This window comes from Pipra filicauda, unplaced genomic scaffold (assembly GCF_003945595.2).
Source record: "Pipra filicauda isolate LSUMZ 115617 unplaced genomic scaffold, ASM394559v2 scaffold48_size3843733_pilon, whole genome shotgun sequence".
Classification (NCBI taxonomy): Eukaryota; Metazoa; Chordata; class Aves; order Passeriformes; family Pipridae; genus Pipra; species Pipra filicauda.
The window spans coordinates 40,043-57,376 of NW_024104631.1; the positions used below are offsets into that span (position 1 = coordinate 40,043).

The 17,334-nt window shown below is 56.4% G+C and overlaps 2 protein-coding genes across 2 annotated transcripts; one reads left to right on the forward strand and one right to left on the reverse strand.

Moving 5' to 3' along the window:
- Window positions 1-3,643: 3,643 nt before the first annotated feature.
- On the reverse strand, window positions 3,644-9,671 carry LOC113996860 (maestro heat-like repeat-containing protein family member 6). Its single transcript, XM_039386550.1, has 16 exons — window positions 9,089-9,671; window positions 8,781-8,845; window positions 8,319-8,666; window positions 7,825-7,975; window positions 7,517-7,581; window positions 7,255-7,404; window positions 6,923-7,071; window positions 6,506-6,653; window positions 6,067-6,260; window positions 5,841-5,978; window positions 5,436-5,550; window positions 5,127-5,264; window positions 4,740-4,916; window positions 4,457-4,606; window positions 4,197-4,298; window positions 3,644-3,994 (listed from the first exon to the last, which is right to left on the reverse strand). Exons 1-16 carry the CDS (start codon window positions 9,207-9,209, stop codon window positions 3,644-3,646), a joined length of 2,562 nt encoding a protein of 853 aa, XP_039242484.1. The 5' UTR covers window positions 9,210-9,671.
- A 4,406-nt stretch (window positions 9,672-14,077) lies between these two features.
- On the forward strand, window positions 14,078-16,676 carry LOC120324311 (BTB/POZ domain-containing protein KCTD9-like). The gene is made up of 5 exons (XM_039386548.1): window positions 14,078-14,138; window positions 15,438-15,562; window positions 15,818-15,885; window positions 15,997-16,066; window positions 16,161-16,676. Exons 2-5 carry the CDS (start codon window positions 15,481-15,483, stop codon window positions 16,259-16,261), a joined length of 321 nt encoding a protein of 106 aa, XP_039242482.1. The 5' UTR covers window positions 14,078-14,138; window positions 15,438-15,480; the 3' UTR covers window positions 16,262-16,676.
- The last annotated feature ends 658 nt before the right edge of the window (window positions 16,677-17,334 follow it).

Genomic DNA, 17,334 nt, shown 5'->3' on the forward strand with positions numbered 1-17,334 from the left:
AGAGTTCCATTGCAGGACTTGTCTGTCAACGTTTTTCAGTGTCCCCTTTTATTCCTCTTCTCTCGTGAGCAGCACCCGCTCTTTGTCTTCTAGTGCACTGGAATTCCCAGCATGGCCCCAAAGCAGTGCCCTGACCCCACACATTCCCCTCCCCTCATGTGCTGCCTGTGTTCAGCCACCAGAGAAAAACACAGGCTGGTCATGCAGGCTGGTTAAAGAGCATTTCCGCTTGGAGGAACAACCTTCTCTCTCTCCAAGCACTCAGCCAAGGACCATCCTCCCTTTGCATTCCCATGAACTCAGGGCAGGTGCAGAGTGACTCCGCTTGGTCCCACCTCTGCCCCTGTTCTGTTTGGACACGCAGAGTTCACGGCCAAGAGGGCCAGGACCCGGGCTTCTTGTCTTCTTGTCCCATGTGCTCCCAGAGGACTCGGAATATTGAAACCAGACAGATTCTGAACCCCTGCTCCTGATGCTGCCACAGTGCCCATACACTGGCACTGCAGGCATGGCCTGCACTGAATGGCCAGTGCAGCAGGAGCCGTGGCTGCGGCAGCTGCCGGGATTGCTGCAGAGATGATCCAAGCAATCAGCCACCCACTGAGGATTTCTGGATTTCACAGTTTCCTTAATTCACTGTATCCTGCCTCATCCTCCCAGCTTCTGCTTAGGTTCCCTGGGAGCCACAGTCTGGCTCTTCTGCCCATGGGAATTATTAATGATAAATGGAGGGTAGGTACGTTTTGATCTGTGATACAACTAAAATAACAAGGAATATTTACAGGGATCTTAAAGGTATTGTCAGTCACATGAATCACAACGTCAGGTGCAGCCAAGAAGGGATCTGAGTGACAAGGACACACCACGGCTGAGTCATTAAGCCAGTCAGGAAGAGTTGGTAGACCCAGTGAATTCCCCCTAGAACAGTGTCTTCCTGATGGGACATCCGGGCAGGGCTTGCTCTGCTCAGCATTCCCTGCCTGCTCCCGGGATTCTTGAGGGACAGCCTCTGGCAAGTCCTGGCCCAAGGAGACCTGCCACTGCCCAGAGTCCTTGCAAGGGTGCTGCCCGTCTCCTGCCCCAAAGAGCTGTGCCCCTGGGGGACTTCTCTGCCAGAGGGCAGCCAAAGCCAAGGGGCACTGAGGTCTGCCCTCTTGCAGGTGGCTTTTGGGAGTGGCAGCTGGAGCAATTGGTGGCAAGACTTGGCATCTGTCAGAAGGCAGAAGCTGTTGCTCCTTCCTGGCATGATTTTTGGGTGGAAGTGATTAGCAGCAGCACAAAGCCACCATCAGCTGCCGAGTTTCACAGGACAATTAGATTGGACAGAGAGACTCTCAAGATTTTTGTGTTCTTTTTGCTTGTTTTCTTGCCTTCTGGAAAAAAAATCAGCCCAGTCTCGCATGTTCAACACTTCGGTTTCTGTGTGCTCAGCTGTGGCCAGCAGCTGATGTCCAGTCCATTGGGGAAGTGCAGGGGACAGGGAGAAGTCTGGGATGAGAAGCTTGTTCTGTGTCTGCCATGAAGGTGCCACCCACCTGAAGGAGCAGCCAAGAGAAGTGCTGGAAGCAGAGACGTTCTGCCAGTTTCTGCTCTCAGGTGGACACAGGGCCCACTTGTTGCCAGGGATCCCGGAGATTGGATCTGGGAACAAGGCAGGGCCATGCACTGGTAGGGAATGGGCTCCAACAGGACCAAAGGAGGAATGTCTAGCAGCAAAGTGTGAGCTGGTGAATGTGAACTGGGCCATCTTTTCATCAGACACCACAGTGCTTACTTCCCTCCATCCCTGAAGCTCCACCACATGAGGCCCTGCATTGTTTCAGCTTCTGCTGCTTCTTCCTTTGTTGCCCTCAAGTGCTGGACGTAGAGTTTAGAAGCCCATGCCCATGTTTTGAAGGTGCCTGCGTGGAGGAGAGGTTGAGCAGCTGCAGCCCGAGGCTGGTGTCCCAGCAGAGTCTCTAAGGATGGCACCAGTGGCACTGGCTGGGGACAGCTGAGTGTGGAAGGCGTGTCCAGCCTCAAGCAGGGCCATTGAAGTCAGTCAGGATGTCAGGCTGCAGCTGAAGCTGCCAAGGGTTGCTGTGAGGCTGGGGAGTCACTGGAAAGCTGTGGTGGCCACTTGCCCTGAAGCCTTTTGCCAAAGCAGGTGCAACTGTGCCCACAGTCTGCCCACTTTTGATGTCTTGGCGAGTGTGGGTGCCTGGGTGAGGAGGCCCAGGCGTTGTGGGTGCTGCTGCTCCTGGGCAGCCTCTGGTGCTGTTGTCTGTGGGATGAGGAGCTGCTTGGGCAGCAGCGAGTGCGCAGCCCTGCCCGAGGAGCCCAGCACCCTGCCCGTGGTGGCAGCAGCTCTGTGGGCCCAGAGCTCTGGCTCAGGGGGGTGTTGGCCACAGCCCCATGGCCTGGGCAGCCGTGGGGGCCCGGGCTGGCCACCAGCCCTGCCTGTGCCACTGCCCCTGGCCGGCAGCACCCGGCGGACGTGCCCCGGCAGGGCCCCCTTGCCCTCCTTGTCCCCAGCCAGGCCAGCCTGGCCCCCTTGGGGGTGTGCCCACCCTGCTGCTGAGGCCTGGCCTCCAGGGCTTCTGCCACAGGGCTAGGAGAGGCCTCGGGAAAGCACCAGAGCAGCCGGCTGGCAGGGAAGGAGGTGGCTGCCTGGGGGCTGCTTATGGCCTCTGCCTCCCCCAAGTCCTGGGGGCTTTTCCCTCCACCCTGCCCCTTGGGGCCTGTGCCCAGTCTGTCCCCTCACAGCCTTCTACCACCCACCCCCTCCCAGATTCCCCTCAAGGCTTCCCTCTCCCTTGTCCCATCAGGGCCTCCACAGCACCTCACCCCTTCCTGGCCTCCCAGCGCCCCCTCCCCTGCTGGTCTTTTGCTGGCACGCTGCACAGCGGGGCAAGTGTTGCTGAGCACAGGGAGCTATTTTCCCCTCTTCCCCAAGGCCCTGTGCACACTGGGCACCAAAAGAAACCTCCTGGGCCTCTGTGCATGATAACATGTTGGTCATGTTCCCATGCTGGGCTCAAAGGAGGTGCTTGCAGGGAAGAGGAATCTTCCCCACAGGCTCAGGTGGCTCCAGGAGATGGAGCTTCCTGCATCAGTTCTCCACAGAGCTGCAGCAGCACAGGCAGACACTGCCCTGCGGAAAAGGCCGGGTCTTCCACGCCCTGCACAGCCAGTCTTGGAGCTGCTGGAATCTGCATAGGGAGCCATCTGTACAGCTCTTGGCACGTAGCAGTGTTGAATTGCCAGGCCTGCCATGGCGAGTCTGATGTCATCTGTCACACCTCTGTGGGCTGGAAGAGGCAGCAACGGAGACTACCAGAATGGGAAGAATGAAGTTCTCCGTACAGCTCTGATGATGTGGAGCGTTTCAGTGGCCAGGTTTGAGACAGCAGGGCTGTCATCAGTCATGCCTTGAAGGGCTGAAAGAGAAAGGAAGAGAGCCAAGGTGAGAGGCCAGGGGTATGGGGACGTGAGGAGCCCCTCCTGCCAGGGCCATCCCAGCCAGCTCTTGCCATGGCCAGGAGGGAGCAGGGCCCAAGGGGATCAGCTGGAAGGTGACCTCCCTCACCTTGGCAGATGAGCTGCAGCTCTGGCTGCTCCTGCTTCATGGACCTGGCGGCGATCCCTGGGAACACAGAGCCTGTCAGGCCCCAGAGGCACAGGTCCCCCGCAGCAGCGCTGCCAGCCCGGCCACACGGCCTCCTGCCCTGGCAGGGCTGAGCCCGGGGCCTTCCCGCGTGGGGACGCCCCAGGGCTGGGCTGGCACAGGGCGGCAGCAGGCGCTCGGGGCCACTCGGGGCTCCACATGCCCTGGGCCGCATCCTGCTGCCGCTGCAGCAGCCGGGGCTGGGGCCGAGCTGCAGCGGGGCGGGGAGGGACCTTGTGGCTCACCCAGAAACTTGATGGTCAGCTTTCGAAGGGGCTCCTCTGGGCTCTCCAGGAACGGCAGGGCCTGGCGCACGTACTGGCCCACTCGGCTCCTGTCCTTTTCCAGCTGCAAAGAGCGCCAGGGCACGGAGGGAAGGCTCGGCTCAGGCTCTGCCCCTTGGCCGGGCGCTGCCTGCCCCCAGCACGGGGCTCCCCTGCCCGCAGAGCCCTGAGGCCTGGCCAGCAGCTGCTGGGGCCGGGCTTTGGGGGGAGCAGAGGGCTGGGTGCTCCCGGGGAGCCAGGGGCTGGCGCTTTGGGGCCGTCCTTACCAGGCACTCGGGAAACCTCCACGGCTGCTCCATGGTCACCAAGTGCTCAAGATCCCTCCACTTCAGGAACCTGGCTGCACCAAACAGTGCTCTCTGAGAGGCCTGCACAGCAATAGAGAGTGGGTCATGGCACCGCAGCCCAGGGCACACCACCCGCATCCCCGCGCCAAGGCCAGGAGGAGGCTGCAGGTGACCATGGGCCAGGGCAGGAGGCACAGCAGCCTCCTGCCATGGGGACACCGGAGCCCACGAGTCCTCACCTCTGCCACACGCTGGTTCTCATCGTGCCAGTTGAAGTAGAATGGCACCAGACTCAGGTACACGTGTGGCTTTAGGCTCTTGCTCCTCTCTGTCGCCTCCATCAGCTCCCGGAAGAGGAGCATGGAGAGCTGCTGCAGCTGGCTGTGCTCCTGGTGCAAAGGAAGAGGAAAAGACCTCAGCACTGGCTTCTCCAGGCCCACCGGGGCACAGGCCTGAAAAGACACTGAGCCCAAAGTTTCCTGGCAGCACTCAGTGCCCACGATGAGGGGCACAGAGCCTTACGTTGTCAAAGAGTGGCCGCAGTGCCTCAAGCAACTTCAGGGCTATTGGGCTGGATATTTGGATGATTTTCAAGCCCAGCACATTGATGAACACGGAGAGGGTCATCTGAACCGTATCTGTGTCTTCATCCTGCAGTAGCTCCAGGAGGCTTTCATTCAGGCTCCGGATGCTCTTAGCCTGTGTGGAACACAATGCTGTGGTGCAGCCCCACGCTGCTGCCGCGGGGCCCAGAGGCCAAAGGTGCGTCCCAAAGGAGTCGGGCAGCTGAACGGGGAGGAGGAGAGCTGGGAGCAGCTGCCACAGCTGCCAAAGGCCAGCCAAGGCCAAGCTACTGCCTCGCACAGCCTCACGCTGCCGGCCCGGCTTCAGCCCCTGCCCCCTGCTCACCATTGAGGGAGCCTTGCTGAGCACCACCAGGCCTCGGCGCGCCAGGCGACGCCTCTCCGGGCACTGACTGCGCAGGTGCCTGGAAATAATCTGCAGGACGCTGGGCCCACATTGTCTGGCGTTCAGGCAGTGCAGGACCTGAAAGGCAGGGAGCAGTGACGGGGTGCCCGGCCGGCAGGAGCCCGGACCCGCCCGGGGCTGGGCCCAGGCAGCAGCACAGGGTGCAGGCACCGTCCCGGGCGGCTGCGGCTGTGAGAGGGCAGAGAGGGGGAGGCAGCTGGGCCAGGCAGCGCTCGCCATCAGGCTCACCTCCACCAGGAACGCCAGGGCAGGCAGTTCCCACAGGGGCTCTCCCCTGCTGAGCCGCGGGAGCAGGCTGACGGCGATGCTGCGACCGAAGGAGCGGGAGACACGGCACAGCTCCCTGCAAGGGGGAATAAAGGTGCCAGAGACCCTGAGCCAGGTGGGCAAAGCTCTCCTGGGACTGACTCACACAGGCCTGGTCTTTGGGCACCAGCCCAGGAGAGGACGTGGGCACTTTGGGAGGTGGCTCCTCCTGTGCAGCCGCCCCTCTCCGCCTTTTCCACTCTGCTCAGCCATCCCTGGCTGCCAAGGCCCTCTGGCCCAGCAGCACGGGCACTGTGAGGGGTGGCCTGTGCACAGGGCAGAAATGACCTGTGGGGGTGTGGGGCAGTGGGGAGAAAGGGCTCTCACCTGGCCAGCAGACCCACTGCATAGTGGTGGGTGTCAGCCTTGAGGAGCATGTCCCAGCCACACTTGCGACCGATCGCCATCAACACGTCCTCATCCAGCAGCTGGCGCAGCAGGGCTTTAACAGTCTGCACTGCAAACCTGTGTGCAGAGCACAGCCCAGGTCAGGCACAGAGCCCTGGCCCCAGCCCCGAGGGCGTGGCAGGGAGAGGGGACTGGGATGGAGCACCTGTTGGGGCTGGGGGGAAGGCTGCGCTGCTCCCGGCATCGCCTCCAGAAGGTCTCGACCTGCTCTGACATCTCCTCTGTGCTGATGAAAACTTGGAAGAGCAGAGTCAGAAGGAGGCGCGGGAAATTGTCCTTCACTCCCCCTGGGCACCAGGAGTGGGACAGTTGGAGGATCTCCCAGAGTGCCACAGTTGCCTGCCAAAGACAAAGCACCCAGAGACGGCTCTCAGGGCCCAGATGTCCATGTGGCAGGGCCCAAGCATGGCAGGGACAGACCAGGGGAGACACAGGGGGATCCCCCAGCCTGGTGTCCCTGAACCTGCCCCTAAGCCAGGCTTGCAGCCCAGTGCTTGGGGCAGGGAGAAGCAGTGGTGAGGGAGGATGGAAAGGCGTCCCAGAGGCAACCTGGGGGCGAGCAGAGGCCAGCTCAAGAAACTCACAGCCAGGGCAAAGACATCCCTCTCATCCCCATCAGAGGTGCGTCTCCTGTGCGCTGGCCAGTATTCCAGCACATGGAAGAGGATCTGCAGCACCGGCTCCTTAGTCCCTCTGGAGGAGATGAGCGTCTTCCACATGGTGCGAGCAGCTCTGTGGAGTCACAACTCTGGCTCAGGGGGGTCTGGGACACAGCGCTGTGGCCTGGGCAGCTGTGGGGCCCAGGTGACAGAGCCACGGTGCCTTGTGGGGCAGGGAGGCAGGCTGGCCTCAGGATTGGAGGCTGACATGCCAAAGCTGGCAAAGAGAGGAGCTGGAGTGTCCTGGAAGTCTCCATCTCTCTGGCACCCCATTTGGGACAGGCTGTCCAGGGGGATGGGGTCTAAAGGCAGGTGAGCCTTCAAGGCAGGTGGGCCCCATACCTGTCACAGGCTGGGGCAGAGCGCAGCAGGGTCACTGCAACATCCGTGGGGTGTGCCTCGGTCAGCAGGACAAGAGTCTTGTCCAGCCTGTGCTCATCAGACACATTGGATGTGAGCCACTGATGGATGCACCTGACTATGGCCGGCACCTGGAGGGGACACGGGGGACAGCTGGAGAGCTGCCAGAGCCAGCAACTTGCCCAGCTTCCCCCAAGAAGTGCTCCCCTTGCCACCACACTCTGCTGGTCTCAAAGGCTGAGGGGACCCAGAGCAGCCGACGTGAGGGGCCACAGCATCCCTGGGGACTGGAGCCCTGGCCACAGGCTGCTTACTTGCTTTGCTTTGTAGACACCGTTCTCCACAAGCATATCCAGCAGGGCAGCGCTGGTCTGGGCATTGAAGAGGTCCGAGTTTGCCGTGTCCCCAGTGGCCATGAAAGTGGCCTCTTCATGCCAAATGCACCTGATGAATCTGCAAACCAGCTACAGGAGAAAGGCAAGGAAGAGAGAGGGATGTCCCCTGGAGGGCTGCGACAGCGGTGCTGGGCTGAGCAGTGAGAGCAGGCCCAGCCCAGGCGGGGATGGCTGCAGGTACCTGTGCTGCCCTGTGGAAGCGGCCACGGGCACGGAGCTGCTCTTCTGTCTGCTCCTGGCCTGCATCTGGCAAAGAGCGAGCGTGCTCAGAGCTGAGGGTGTGCGGGAGAGGCCGGAGAACACAGCCCAGGCCTGGGCTCCAGGAGCAGGCAGGGCCAGCCCCGGGATGCCCAGTGGATGGAGCACGGCTGCCAGGAGATCAGCCCCTCTGCCCCCCTCCCTTTCCCTGAGCATGTCCAGAGGGGATGGGACAGGATGAGGCCAAGGGGGCTGCAGCCACCAGCCCTGTGGCCCAGCTCCAGCACTCACCCTCCTGCGGGGGCTGCACCTGCTGCACCTCTTCAGGCTGCTGTGCTGGAGCAGCCCCAGGGCTTTCCTCCTTCTCCTCCTCCTTCACCCAGGCCAGCTTGGGCACCGTGGGGGGTCTCTGCTGCACGTCTCCGTCTGGCGTTATGGCTACCTGCAGCAGAGATGCCATGGAAAAGCTTTGGCTCCCCAAGTCCTGCAGTCGTGCCTTCAAGGCAGCTGCAAGAGAGAAGCCTGGGAAATGCCTCGCCTCATCCAGTCCCACTGTCTGGCCTCGAGGGCACCTGCCCCAGGGACTGGAGATGCCTTGAGCAGCCCCAGGTCCCCAGGTCCCACAGTCTGGCCTGGAGGATGCACAGGGGAGAGGTGGAGAGCTGCCAGAGTTAGATACTTGCCCAGCTTCCCCTGAGAAATGCTTCCCTTCCCAGCACACTGTGCCAGCCTCAAAGGCTGAGGGGGCCCAGTGCACCCAGCTTGGGGGGCCACAGGCTGCTTACTTCAGCAGAGACAGCTCTCTCCTCAAGAAACTCCAGGCTGGGGGTATCGGCCAGGCGCTGAACAGGCACGGCGTCAGTGCTCGCCACGCCCTCCGTTGTTGTGGCATCGGCCTCCTCCGTGAGCCCAGGCAGCACAGAGTCACAGTGTGACACGTCATCGGTGGACGTGGTGTCCCAGTGGGTTGTGTGATCACTGGTTGTGGTGTCACACTTTGCTGGGACAGCAGTCGACGCGGTGCTGACATCAGGCTTTGTCAGCTGGGTCGGGATGGTGTCAGGCTGGGCCTGGACATCAGCTGGTGTGATCCTGGCCTTTCTACGCCGACTGCCCATGAATTTCATAAATGTCTGCAGGAGAAAGAAGGGCAGGGAAGAGAGGGATTTCCCCTGGAGTGCTGCGACAGCGGTGCTGGGCTGAGCAGTGAGAGCAGGCCCAGCCCAGGCGGGGATGGCTGCAGGTACCTGTGCTGCCCTGCGGAAGCGGCCATGGGCACGGAGCTGCTCTTCTGTCCGCTCCTGGCCTGCATCTGGCAAAGAGCGAGCGTGCTCAGAGCTGAGGGTGTGCGGGAGAGGCCGGAGAACACAGCCCAGGCCTGGGCTCCAGGAGCAGGCAGGGCCAGCCCCGGGATGCCCAGTGGATGGAGCACGGCTGCCAGGAGATCAGCCCCTCTGTCCCCCTCCCTTTCCCTGGGCATGTCCAGAGGGGATGGGACAGGATGAGGCCAAAGGGACTGCAGCCACTAGCCCTGTGGCCCAGCTCCAGCACTCACCTTCCTGCGGGGGCTGCACCTGCTGCACCTCTTCAGGCTGCTGTGTTGGAGCAGCCCCAGGGCTTTCCTCCTCCTTCTTCCTCCGGAACAGCCTGAGCAGGCTGAAGCGTCTCCCTGCCATGCCACAGTCTGGTGTCCAGGGCACCTGCAAGAGAGAAAGAGAACCTCGGAGAAACTCCGGGCCCTAAGTCCTGCAGAATGGCCTGGAGGCCACCTGCCGCAGGGATTGGAGACACCTCGGAGAAGCTCCGGGTCTCCAAGTCCTGCAAAAGGGTTTTGAGAGCACCTGCCACAGGGCTTAGAGACACCTCGGAGAAACTCCGGGTCTCCAAGTCCTGTGGAAATGCCTCGAGGTCACCTGAAAGTGAGAAAATCCTCCAAAACGCTCCGGGTCAGCAAGGCACGAGTTGGCTGCGCGGGGGCTCCGCACAGCACCGCTCTGTCCCGTCCTGTCCCGTCGCCTGCTCCGAGGAGCACTGTTGACACTGTGGCCGTGTCACCAGCAGCACCTCTGTCACCGCGGGTCATAAAGGGCCCTTGGACACCCTGCCCCCTTCCATCCCACCGGCCGTGCCCAGCGTGTCACAAAGGGCCCTGGGACACAGCGCCAGGTGGCCTGGGGCCTCCCCCAGCCCTGCCAACCTGCCCCACCTTGGAGGGAATCCGCTCTCTGAAGTATCTAATCTGGCTGGACCTGAACTGTAGGAACGGCTCAAGAAATGAGCAAACACTCCCCTCCTGTGCCTGCTCACGGCAGCACAAGGAGCCCCCTCGGCCGCCGACTCAGCCACAGCAGGAAGGGCACGGGGCCTTCCACACAAGCTGGCACGGCCTCCTTGGGAGAAGTGCTGGCTGGTGGCCATCCTAAACAGGGGGGCTGACACCGAGAAGGAAGGTGTGGGCAAGGGCACCAATGCTGCTGGGAGCCCTTTGGCCAGGGCTGCACCCAAGTCAGCAGTTTTGGCAAGTCCTGGCCAGAGGAGACCTGCCACCGCCCAGAGTCCTGGCAAGGCTGCTGCCCATCTCTTTCCCCAGAGAGCTGTGCCCCCGTGTATTAGTTCGTTTGAATACATGCCCGGAATAAAGACAAGGACAACAGACATTCAAACACTAAAAAATAAAATATATTATAAAAAATAATATATATTATATATAATATATATATAATATATTATAAAAATATATTATAAATAATATATATAATACATTATTAAAATAATATATTATAAAAAATATAATATAATTACTTTCTGACCCTTCTATTCTCCATCGATTATCTAAGTCAAAAGTACACCCTTTACAACTGCTTATAGAACCCACACACCCTATAGGCCCCTGTGTGCCCCTATAGACACCCTTTGCACCCCTATAGACACTCCCAAGGCCTACAGACCCTCACCATTGACACCCACTCCTATAGACCCTCCTCACTTGTCCCTGGTGATTCAGGTAATAGAAATATTGGGGTGGTGTGTGAGGCTTTGTAAGGGTTGTGGGTTCTATGGGGGGGGTGTCTGTAGGAGTCAGGGGGGTCTAAAGGGGTTGGGGTGTCTATAGGAGGGCTGAGGATCTCCAGGGCGGGCGGCAGCCTAAAAAGTTCTATAGGTGCCTATAGCCATTCCCAACATGTCTGTAGTGTCCTATAGGTGTCTATACCCGTTCCCTGGGTTTCTATAGGGTTCTATAGGTGCCTATACCCGTTTCCAGGGGTCTATGTGGGTGGGTGGGTGTCTGTAGGGGTGCAGAGGTACCTGTAGGGTTGTACAGGTGTCTGTGCCCGTTCCCGGAGGGGTGGGCGGTGTCTATAGGGTTCTATAGGTGCCGATCCCAGGGGGGCCCCACTCCTGCCCCCCCCCGGCCCTTCCACAGCCGGTTCCGTTTCCCTCCCCCCCCCCGCGGTGCCGCCGCTATTCCAGTCCCCCGTGGTGCCACTTCCGGGTTGCGCCGTCTGCCAGGCCTGCTGTTGCCTGTCACGACAGGGGCGGGGCTCTGGGGGCCGGTGTCACCTGTCGCGACAGGGGCGGGGCTCTGGGGGCCGGTGTCGCCTGTCACGACAGGGGCGGGGCTCTGGGGGCCGGTGTCACCTGTCGCGACAGGGGCGGGGCTCTGGGGGCCGGTGTTGCCTGTCGTGACGCGGGGGGTGGGGGCGATGTGGGCGGGGGTGGTGCGCGCGCGTGGCCCGGGCTCGGGTACCGTCAGGGGCAGCGGCCGGAGCCCCGAACCTGAGAGTGTTTCTGTTCCCTGGATCATCAGGAACAGGTGGGGGGGCCATGAGGGGCATCTGTAGGGGTGTTGAGGGTCTGTAGGGGAGCTATAGGGGGTATAGGGGTGGGTGACTGTGGGGTGGGTCTGTAGGGGTGGCTGTGGGGGGATATATGGGGTGCGGAGGGTCTGTGGAGGTGTCTAGAGGGGGATTGAGGATCTATAGGGGTGGGTGGGGGTCTATAGGGGATCTGAGACCTCTAGAGGTATTGGGGGGATCTGTAGGGATGGGTGACTATGGGGTGGGTCTGTAGGGGTGGCTACGGGCAGATATATGGGGTGTGGAGGGTCTGTGGGGTGTGGGGGTTACTATATGGGTGAGTGGGATCTATGGGGGGTGTCAGTGTGGAGTCTGTGTGTCTATAGGCGTATGGGGGTGTCTATGGGGGGGTGTCTGTAGGGGTGAGCAGGGTCTGTGGGGGTGCTATAGGGGGTCTGAGGGTCTTGGGGGGGTGTCACCCCCTGGACTGGTCAAACTGGGTGACTTCAGCTCGGCCCCTGTAGCCTCCCCAGCCAATTCCTTCGTGGGGACCCCTTACTGGTGAGACTGGGGGGGACTGGGGTTCGATATCTGTGGGGTCCCAGGAGGGTTTGGGGAGATAAAATGGGGTTTGGGGAGCCCTGAAGGGGTTTTGGGGGGTCCTGGAAGTGTTTGGGGGGTCCCTGAGGGGCTTTGGGGGGCCCTTGGGGGGGCCTGGGGGATATGGGGGTCCTGGGATTGGTATTTGGGCCAAAAAGGGAGGAATTTGTAACAAAAAAAGAGCCAAAGAGGGGAAAACTGAATGAAAACAATGGAATTTGGACCAAAAATGGGGAGTTTGGGGGAAAAAAGGGGAAATTTGGGGCAAAAAAGGGACAGTTTGGATCCAAAAATGGGCGCTTTGGGCCCCCAAAAAATTGGGAAATTAAGCCCAAAAGGGACAGTTTTGACCCGAAAAGGGGGTCCAGGGAGTATTTCAGGGGGTCCCAGAGTGATGGCAGAGCTCAGGAGGAGCTGACAGGGTCCCACACAGGGTGATACCCAATGTTGGAGGCAGGTACAAGGTCAAAATGCTTTTAGTCTCAAAACAACTTGATTTCAGTGCAGCAAAAGAGCTTGAAAAATAACTTCTTATGAAGTAGGAGGTCTTTGACTTCTGCCACTTTCTCTGTATTTTGTGTTCACCACCACAGTTTTGCAAGAAATCAATTTGTAAACACTTTTTATATGAAGTAAAAATGAAATTGCTCTGCCTTTGTTTTCTAGAAGCACTTTGGTTAACAAAGAACCTGACAGCATGTTGGCCCACATGTTTAAAGATAAAGGGGAGTATATTGAAATAAACTTTATGTTTTTAAATAATAAATTAGCAAAGTAAGCAAAAGGCACTGTCAAGCTGAGAATCTAAAATATCAAAAGTATATTAAAGTACCAAAGAAGAAGATAGAATTATTCTTTTAATAATTCTTTATTTCTCTGTTGCCCACCTGTTTATTATCTCACAAAGTGAAAATACAACTTCCCTCCACAGTTAGTATTTTGGGTCCTTTTTTGTTTGTTTGTTTGATTGATTTTAGGTTTTCACGTTATTGTTGCTCAGTTTCCTCAGGAGAATCCACGAGCAAACCATGTCCGGGGCAGCCTTTGGGAGACAGTCAGACTCAAACCTTAGTGCTGCTTTAATTCTTATGCATTTGATAAAATATTTTAGTTATTTAGAGCAGCAACAAGTTCATTTTAAGGTGATTTCCCCCCCCCACTCCTCTTTTCCTTCCTTTACAAAACACCCTTTCAGACGTGGAATTTTCACATCCCGCTGCCTTTGGTAATAAAACTCTGTAAGTGAAGCAAATCTATTAATAGATCAGATTTAATTCTATATATTAATATATCCTATTTAATTTTATATATATATGTTGTGGAAAGAGATGCTTGGGGGAACAAGCAGGATCATAGAGGAGCATTCCTAATTGGCCGCAGTCTTTTGAGCCCATTTTGAGCTATTTATGTCACGGACAGCTCCTTGTAAATGATGGCCTTAATTTGCCAGGTAGGTATTACCTGTTAGACATGTGAATTATTCCTCTTTGGGAGTTAAGCTTTGCCCTCCAGGTGAAGCCAGAGGGACCTTTGTGTGCTCATCTCTGTGGTTTTCTTTGGAGTTTATTTCCTCAGGATTTATTCTCGAGCATTGCAGCTCCACGTTGCTTGATTTAATGAAGGTATTGCTTGATTTAATGAAGGTATTGCTTGATTTAATGAAGGTATTGCTTCATTTAATGAAAACAGGCTCTTTGTTTATCTTGGGAGCATTAAAAGTTGTCCATCCTGGAGTCATGTCTGGCTGGAATTCTGGAGCTGACACCTTTAACCCAATGCTGGTGTTGCAAACAGCCTGACTGAGTGATTTTTTTCCTTTTAGCTGCAAGCAAGCTTTTCCTCTGCCCAGTTACATCTAATACAATGGCTGTGGTTGTTCTCCAGCAGGGAGAAGGGTGATTTCTGGATTCACAGTTCCCTGGAAATAACAAACTCTTTGTTTCCAGGTGTCCTGTAGGAAGCCACGTTTTTTGGTGTTGATTCACTAATCAAACACCTGGAAATAGCCATGAAGGTAATTTGTTTGAAGACCTGAATGCACCTGCCCTGCCCTTGCAGGGGATGTGTAATTTAGTGCTGTCTGTGTCAGCTGTTGAACAACATTCCCAACAGAATTCCCAGCCAGCTGAGGATCACTGTTCCACCTCTCAGAAGGAGTTTGTCCGGTTCCTGCTGGCAACACCCCCCAAGTCCGAGCTGCGCTGTCAGGTGAGAACACATTTCTCTTTCTAACAAAATTCTGGGGATTTCTTCCCAACATCTCCTCTAAACCTCCCTCTTTTCTATTAAACCCACTGCCCCTTGTGCTGTCCCTCTCTGGAGTGTTGGTGCCTGGTGCTGGAATGTGGCAACGTGAAATGCAAACAATGTGTTCTCTTGAACTGAGTTTGGATTCTGAGCTGTGGCACAGTGACCTTGACTTGGAATTCCAGGGTGGTTTGGGCTGCATTCCTGCTTTAGGGGGAAGCTTTCCTGGAGGAGCAGTTTGTTGAAATGTAAAATGAACCAAAGACAATTTTTGAGAGCTTTGCATTTAGATTTCATTAGTCTTAAGTAGTAGAATAAATGGTCTTGTGTGTATTTGTCTGTATAGAATCATGGACTGGTTTGGGTTGGAAGGGACCTTAAAGGTCTTCTCATTCCACCCCCTGCCATGGGCAGGGACACCTTCCACTAGAGCAGGTTGATCCAAGCTGTCCTTGGACACTTGCAGGGATCCAGGGGCAGCCACAGGTTCTCTGGGAATTCCATCCCTGCCCCTCCCCACCCTCCCAGGGAAGGATTTCTTCCCAGTCTCCCATCTAACCCTGCCCTCTTTCAGTTGAAAAACCATTGCCCCTTGTCCTGTCCCTCCAGGCCCATAGAAAAAGTCCCTCTCCCTCCTTTTTATAAGCCCCCTTCCCTGGTGGGGTGTCTTCAGCTCCTCCCAGGCCCTGTGTGTGTCTGTATCTATCTTGTATCTGTGTATATTTATAGACAGCATATATTTTAATACATTTCTATCCATATATTTATACATATACTTTGTAAATATTAACATACACATATCTACACAATGATGTTAACTTTGTGTCCAGACCTACCCCTTCCCCTCTGTAACCCTTTTGGGGGGTTTATTCCTCGGGATTTCCAGGGTCTCGGTATCAGTGGAGCGGATCTTTCCCACCTGGATCTTTGCTGCATCAACTTCAAGGTGGCCAATCTGAGCCACTGCAACCTGGCCCGTGCCAACCTGTGCTGTGCCAGCCTGGGGAGGGCTGACCTGTCAGGCTCTGTGCTGGATGGAAGAGCTGCTGCAGCTTGGGAGGGCTGGGCTTGTGTTAACAGAGAGCAGCTGGAACAAACAGAGCGGTGTAAAATATCGAGTTCTTAAATATATTCTAGAGTTGTTGTGGTTCCCAAAGCTTTTACACTTCCTCCCAGTAATGATTTGATGGGATTGACTCCCAAAGCAGAAATTAAAACTGTCTTCTTGACTGTCTTTGGTGTTGTTCTTCCGGCCCTCAGTGACTCCTGTCTGTGCCAGTGTGCCAACCTGCCAGGGGTGAAGATGCTGCGCTCCAGCGCAGGGGGAGCGTCCCTGAAAGGCTGCGACTCTGAGGACCCATCAGGCCTTCAAGCTAATCTGGAAGGTGAGAAGCTTTTGCCTTGTCAATCTGTGCCAACTGAAGCCTGTGTTTGTGCATTTCCATGGCCCAGAAAAGGTCCAGCTGTGGTTTGTCCAACCCTGAGAAGGGCCCACAAGGGCTGCACTGAGTCTGTGACCATCTCAGCCCCAAAGCCCCTCGTCCTCCTCCAATTCACACAGCTCTGAGGCAGCACCAGTGTGGAGCTGCTGTGTTTCTGCCTGGTTTTCCTCACAGAACTCCTTTCTGTGTGTGTTCCAGGTGCCAGCCTGAAAGGAGTGGCCATGGAGGGCAGTCAGATGACAGGAATTACCCTCCGAGTTGCAAAGGTGAAAAATGCCAAACTAAAGAACTGTAACCTCAGGGGAGCAACGTTGGCAGGAACTGATTGGGAAGTGAGTTAGGATTCATTTTCCATCCTGTTCCTTTCTCTCCTCTAGTCAGCTGGGAATTTGGGGGATTGCTGGCTTTTGGCTGACCTCTCCAGCTTCAGCCTACAATGGAGTTCAGGTAAATGGACTTCAAGTAAAGCTTTGAACAGAGTTCTGGGTGCATTCCATTGACACTTCTTTTTCTTTTCCCCTTCCAAATTGTGACCTATCAGGTTGTGACCTCCAGGAAGCCAATTTGAGGGGCTCTGATGTGAAAGGAGCCATCTTTGAAGAGATGCTGACCCCCCTGCACATGTCCCAGAGCGTCAGATAGGGAAGAGAAGACGTCGAAGAGGAAGGATTCCAAACATTTGTTGTGATTTTCTTCACCTCCTCCCCTTCCTGAGTTAGAAGGAACGGTTATTAGACAACTTCCATTTGCAGTAGTGCCTAAGTAGACTCTTTCTGATCACTTTTGGGGAGGGAGTTTTTGTTTCAGAGGTGGAAACATGAGGTTTCTCCCTTTGTGAAGAGAGTGAGGAAGTGGGCTGGTTCTGAAACCAGAAAGTGGGGCTGGTTTGGGGGGGAGGGTTCAAGACTTTCATTGTTTAGCATTGCCTGACTTTGGAGTGCATTTTAATTTCTAAAGCACAATATATGCAATTCTATTTGTTAAGTCTGTAGCTGCAATATGAATAGAAAATGTTATTGCTGTATAGTAGCAAACAAAGTGGAGGTTTCCAGGTAGACAAGTGTATTTACAGTCCGTGTCTTCATTCCTGCAGGGTGTTAATGCCAGGGGTGGTCACACAGTGCCCATGGGATGTGTTCAGGTCTCTGCTGGGGTGGAAACAGTGGGGAACTGTCCTCAGAGGTCCTAAATCGCTGTGGAGTGGTTGGAGTGCAGGTTTAGAGCAGCTTTATCCCCTCAAATGTGCAGAGGAAGCTGTTGCCCCTGCAGGGACCTGCCCAGAGCCCGGATTGAGTTCCCCCTGGAAGATCCCTGGGCAGAAATGGGATGTCTCAGTTAATGCTCTCCAAAGGAGTGTGAAATTGCACTCTCAATCCCAGCTGGGAAGAAAAATTCCCCTGCTTCCACATGTCCTGAGCACTCCAGACTGGAGTTCCTGTAGCTTTTTCCTTCTTTGTTGGGAATTCAATGGACAGAGGAAAACACAGAAGTGTCCCCAAAGCAGAGAGAAGCTCTGGGGCCACAGCACCTGCTCCCCCTCTTCTCATCCCTTCAGCAGATGAAGAAATGGCCCTGTTTCCCCTCAATGTACTCTGCAAATCCTCCTTGAAAGCATGGGCATAATCCCATTTGCCAGCCAGATCCACTCTGGGCTGCCTAAAGTGGCTGTAAAAGCCTCTTGCCTGGGGCCAAGTGCCCCTTCCACACTTGCTTTA

Bases quoted from the DNA above. Each gene is read 5' to 3' on its own strand.
- LOC113996860 (XM_039386550.1), bottom strand. From the start codon at position 9,209: ATGGCAGGGAGACGCTTCAGCCTGCTCAGGCTGTTCCGGAGGAAGAAG. The intron at 8,667-8,780 runs GTACCTGCAGCC...TTTCTCCTGCAG, and splicing joins GCTTCCGCAGGGCAGCACAG to ACATTTATGAAATTCATGGG. The intron at 3,995-4,196 runs GTAAGGACGGCC...CGCTCTTTGCAG, and splicing joins GGAGGTTTCCCGAGTGCCTG to CTGGAAAAGGACAGGAGCCG.
- LOC120324311 (XM_039386548.1), top strand. From the start codon at position 15,481: ATGCTGCGCTCCAGCGCAGGGGGAGCGTCCCTGAAAGGCTGCGACTCT. The intron at 15,563-15,817 runs GTGAGAAGCTTT...TGTGTGTTCCAG, and splicing joins CCTTCAAGCTAATCTGGAAG to GTGCCAGCCTGAAAGGAGTG. The intron at 16,067-16,160 runs GTAAATGGACTT...GTGACCTATCAG, and splicing joins CAGCCTACAATGGAGTTCAG to GTTGTGACCTCCAGGAAGCC.